This window comes from Branchiostoma floridae, chromosome 3 (assembly GCF_000003815.2).
Source record: "Branchiostoma floridae strain S238N-H82 chromosome 3, Bfl_VNyyK, whole genome shotgun sequence".
Lineage (NCBI taxonomy): Eukaryota > Metazoa > Chordata > Leptocardii > Amphioxiformes > Branchiostomatidae > Branchiostoma > Branchiostoma floridae.
The window spans coordinates 18,368,588-18,373,845 of NC_049981.1; the positions used below are offsets into that span (position 1 = coordinate 18,368,588).

Sequence of the window (5,258 nt, forward strand, 5' to 3'; positions counted from 1 at the left end):
CACTGGACACCACTTTCCTCTCTCAACTCAAGTGTAAATGAGTACCTAGCTTCAGTAAGTGACATCCCTTCGATAGAATGTTAAATGGAGGCTGTTTTTGAGAGCTCACCACACTTTCGTGTAGTTTGCAGTTGCGGCAGTGGTGCCGCACCACTTTGAACTCTTCCAGTGCACCACATGTAGAAAGTGCACTGGAAGAGTTCATTCTTGAATGTTGAAATTTTTTAAGATTCATTTTTTGGGCTTAAAGTGTGTTATTTTAAGCAGAAGTGTTCCATTTTTGCACAGGGGAGATTTTGGAAGAGTCTATTGTTGGAGAGATATGGCTGAAATATGCTGTATTTGCTCTCAAGCAAATGTCAGCCTTTCTAGTTTAGATCATGAAAAGGTGGTTTATGAATGTCTATTAGTAAGTGGTTCTATATATTTATTTATAGACCACTATAAGAACTTTCATAAATTGTTTTAATGGACATACATCAATTCCATACACCACTCAAATTCATATAAAAATGTATAGATATTTAAGTGTAGCATTTCGGTATCAAGTAATATAAAAATATTGTTTGGCAATTACATATAAAAAGATGCATTAAAAAGGTGCTGTCCTAAATATGTAATGGATTTAGGAAGTTGTAAACAATGCAGCAATAACATGTTACATGTACTTGAAGATTTCATGATAATCCGACAGGCTACTCAGTAGTTCCACTACGTGGCATAATTGTAACCGGAACAAGGGTACAATAATAAGCACATAATTCATAATCATAATGTGTTCATAGAGGTACATTTTACCGCAGTATCACAGTATCTCAAGTTGGTCTACAAAGTACATTTTGCTACTAGTTAACTGAATAAAGCTAGGCAGATATGTGATATAAGTAATATACAATGTTTATCTTTTTAAATACCAAGACTAGTCAAGTAAAGGAGACCCCTTGGCAGCAAATACATGTACATGTATGTCCTAAATTGCCATTTTAGTATAACAGATTTTGGCAAGAAAGGTACATGTACTCATATATTCAGTGGCCTTTCCTGGTAACATTTGCCACTCTACACAATAGTATATAGAAATATGTTTAACTTATGCAGCATTTTTAAGGATAAATAATTCTATAATTTCAGAGTTCCTGCAGCATCCAGTCATATTGTAACTCTGGAATGAAAGACTACAACTTACACTATTTAAATTTCATACAAATTATAGCAGCAAAATCCTCTCATCTAACTATATAGCAACATAATCTGAGTTGACAACAAGAAATCTACATCTCAAAACAAAGATGATAGTAGCTCTCAGTGTTACCTCTTGTCTCTAATACTAGAGAGCAAAACCCACTCTCCAAAAACAATGAATTTAAAGAGATCAACTAATGCAGCATCAGTAATAGCTGAGGTATGTACACTTCACATACACAGGAGTTCAAGACATTCTTGAAAAAGGCCTCGATAACCATGCGTGTGAAGACAACAATTTAAAAGTTAACAAGCCCTTCTTGGGACAGATGAGTACAACATTAAAAGAACATACCATCATATAATCTATGAAATGGACATGTGATGGGTTACTCTTATCACTTGAGGAATTGCACTAAATGTGGCATCATTAAGCCACACCAATTTAATCAATTAGTTCTCGCTCCTACTTTTCTGGAAAAAAAAGTTATCATCCATTCAGCAAATTTTTACATTTCAACCATATCACAGGTACAATTTCATGTATGGGTTGACATTTCTTGATTTTTCCTGATGTTTCTTTTTCACCTGTAGAATGTTCAAATTGATTAATCTCTGTCATTTTGGGGCACAAGGGTAGAGTGGGCCAATACCCCCCAGTTTTTTTCCATGTTTTTCATATCTGCCTTTGAAATGATTTTATTGAGGTTCTTTGGTCATTTTTAGACCAAAAATGTATACCCCCTTCTACCAAATGACCTGGCATTTGGTGTAAGGGTGAATTAGGTATCTATGAAAGGATGAAGGGATTTTTTTTGGTATATTGGGGTTTTCAGCTTCCCATGCCGACCTACAGGTCATTGACCCCACCACCAGTCCTCCCCAGCTAGCCTGATTAATCAAATGATCTGAAAAGAAAATCCGAGAACTAAGAAATTAACTTGTGGCATGGACTTATAGTAGTGGCCTTATAGTAGTAGATGTCAGAAGGCATAATCATGGCACAGCATCACAGCATCATGTCTGACTATGAGGTTTCAGGGACTTCAGCAGCCTTCAGGGTTGGGAGCAAAGAAGTACATGGCCACGATGATGAGGTACACAATACACATGGCAGACCCTGTAACACAATAAACACACAATGTACATCATTGGGCTCATTTCATACACCAAGCTATGGACACATGGAATTCAGAATGACTTCTACTATGCAGAAACAGCAGAATTTGTCAACCATTCTAAGTAATGCTGATTTGCTTAGGGCACAATTTCACAGAAACAAAAATCAACTGGCTTTCACCACCACTGGCCGTTACGGTGAAAACGTCCTATAATGGGTGAATGTTGGTGAAACACGGTGAACTACGGTGAAAATGTGTCACCCGGATTCGCATTGTTCCCATGTAAATATGGAGGGGTGAAAGCGAATCTTGCACCTACGTGACAAAAGAGTAAAACATGGTGAAATGAAGGTTTCACCCCTAGTAAAACAAACAGCAATTACGTTATGGTGTGCGTTGTTTCACGAGCGCTAGCGACGTGCCCGGCGCTGTCTAGTCTACGGCACTGGGACAGAGGACTGCCCGCCCAGTTCCTCAGCGCAAGCCGGGGATTTTTTACGCTCCCTCCGCACGCCGGGCAAACTTCAACGGTTACAGCTCGGCGCTATCTGTAACGGCACTGGGACTGAAGACTGCCCGCCTAGTTCCAGGATTTTTTTACGCTTGCGACCGAGTCACATATTTCTGGGTCGGACCCAAAGTTTGATTTGCCGCATGCTTGCAAGCACCTCCTTGTTGCAAGTAATTAATTTTATCATTCTGAAATCGAGAGCGCCATGACAGGACTTGTATCTGACAAGGAGACTAACCCTCTTTTGTATCGAGAGCTCAGACATCTAAGCGCGTCTAATAAACTTATAAAACACATTTTAAAACATGATAAAACATCGTGTCCGGTACCCGCGTTTTACCAGTCAAATACGGCGCTAAATCGACTTCGGCCGCCATGACGCCCGCTCAGCGTCTGCAAGCGTGCAAGACGTGCACGTGACCGGAATACGCACCTCTGATTGGTTAATCCTACAGCTGTAGGGGGTTCCCCACTATGATCTGCGCTCTGATTGGTCGAGCTGCAGAATTCTTTCTTTGCTGCCCCATGATGCCTTGCGCCCACCCGCGCGTCAAACAAAATTTCTTTGTATGAAAAATGTTACATTTCTACGCACAAAAACGCTATATTCCACAATTACATTGCAATATTCTCGTAAAGAAATACACAATTACAATAGTCTTTCGAGAAAGCATGCAATTATATCCGCATTTATGGGAGAATTTAAGCTGGGAATGTCAAGATACGGCCACGGAAAATTACGGCTCCCGACAACAACAACAACAAAACTTACTCAGAGGATCTAAAAAAGACGTAGAATATATTTCCTAATGGTGTAAAACTATGAATTATTGGAAGATTTTCCTGCATGGATGATTCGGGCCGGGTAGAAGCTGCATGACCGCCAGCCCAGTCCGGTACCTCGCCAGCCAGCGTCGCTTGGTAGATCCAAGGAGGTTAAAAATCACTTGTTGTTTTTAACCTCCTTCGTGTAGATCTGATATTTTTGGACCAGTTTTTCCATTTTCTTTATTTATATGATAAACAAACTATGATCCAAAGTTGCTCAAAATCATGGTGTTTTCCGAACGCAGTATGGGAAGCTAACGTTAGGTGAATCTCATGGTATGGTATGCCCAAGGACGTTGTATGCATGCCATGCTGGTTTTACCGTCATTTTTCGGGAAAAGAAACACTCTGGTAGCAAAACTCCCCACGATGTCACCACGGTTTTCGATTGATTTTTTTAATAGTGAGGATAGGGTCTAATATCAACCAACAGCGGTAAAATTTCCCCAGCTTGTGCTGATGAACTGGGCGCGCGTTCTACACTCCCAGCACCGGCTAGATGGCGGCGAGCTACCGATGGTATGTTTCTTTGTCTATGGAGTTGCGTGCGCCCGTACGATGACACCTTTCACCGGAGGTGTTAATTTCAGCGGGGTGAAACACGGTGAATTTTCGATTGTGTTCTGGTGCAAAGTAAACACTTGGCATTTCACCCCATCCTTGCATAATCTACTCAAAATATGTGATAATTGCTCAAAATTAACCCCTTGCAGAGTAAACATAAAAGGGGTGACTTTGACTCAGAACAATCAGAGTACCGACTTTAACCGTACTTTCACTACCATTCACCCATTATAGGACGTTTTCACCGTAACGGCCAGTGGTGGTGTTTGCTTTCAACCTAGACAATCCAAACAAACATTCAAAATAGAATTGACGCATTTTCACTTCAATACATTTGAAATTTGGAGAAAAGAAGAAAAGAAACAAAATATCACAAAAAATTTTTTCCTTTTTTCTCAAATTGACAGTTGCCATGTAACATGACCCGAAGGTCACTCAAAGATTACAGGTAACAGCATCTCTTCTCCCCAAGTCAGAATCATCATCATCAACAGCTCAACTGATGACCAAGTGTCAGCACTTATTGATCCCCAATAACCTACCTTGGAAGTAGTCACACTTGCCGTCCATGAAGATGTAGTTCATGACCAGCACGCTGAACAGCACAGACCACAAGTGCAAGTCTATGAACAGCAGCTGGAAGCCAATATCCTATGGATCACAGGAAACAGCATTCATCAGCAATGACATGGCTTCCATCAAGTTAACAGTTGAAAAAACTTTTCTATCAGAGATAAACCTGTGTAGGAAACTACGTTGTATTGTTGAGCTAATTTAGAGCTATCTACCACTCAAAATTCACGACCATAGTATGTGCAAAACGCACGAGATATCAAAACTGGCTGTACCACTGTAATACTGTACAAAGCTGCTAAAGGGCTAATTTTGACATTATGTGGTGTTCAGAAAGAATGATGAAGAAGAAATATATTCTACTTACATGGATAGCATTGACCAGGACCAGTATAGGCATCTGTAACAAACACACCTGCACAGCAATGGAACTGCCCACCTCAATACTAGAAGAGAAAAATACAAGTGAGCAAAAGGAT

At 40.1% G+C, this 5,258-nt stretch overlaps 1 protein-coding gene across 3 annotated transcripts in view; it reads right to left on the bottom strand.

The window, feature by feature from the left end:
* Positions 1-451: 451 nt before the first annotated feature.
* The window catches only part of LOC118411217 (low affinity vacuolar monovalent cation/H(+) antiporter-like), a 20,269-nt gene continuing 15,462 nt past the window's right edge, over positions 452-5,258 (bottom strand). For all 3 annotated transcript variants that reach the window (XM_035813312.1, XM_035813310.1, XM_035813311.1), the window contains exons 22-24: positions 5,147-5,225; positions 4,749-4,857; positions 452-2,302 (exon numbers count right to left, since the gene is read on the bottom strand). In XM_035813312.1, coding sequence (XP_035669205.1) covers positions 2,229-2,302; positions 4,749-4,857; positions 5,147-5,225 — 262 coding nt within the window. In that variant the 3' untranslated portion in view covers positions 452-2,228. The remainder of the gene's footprint in view (positions 2,303-4,748; positions 4,858-5,146; positions 5,226-5,258) is intronic.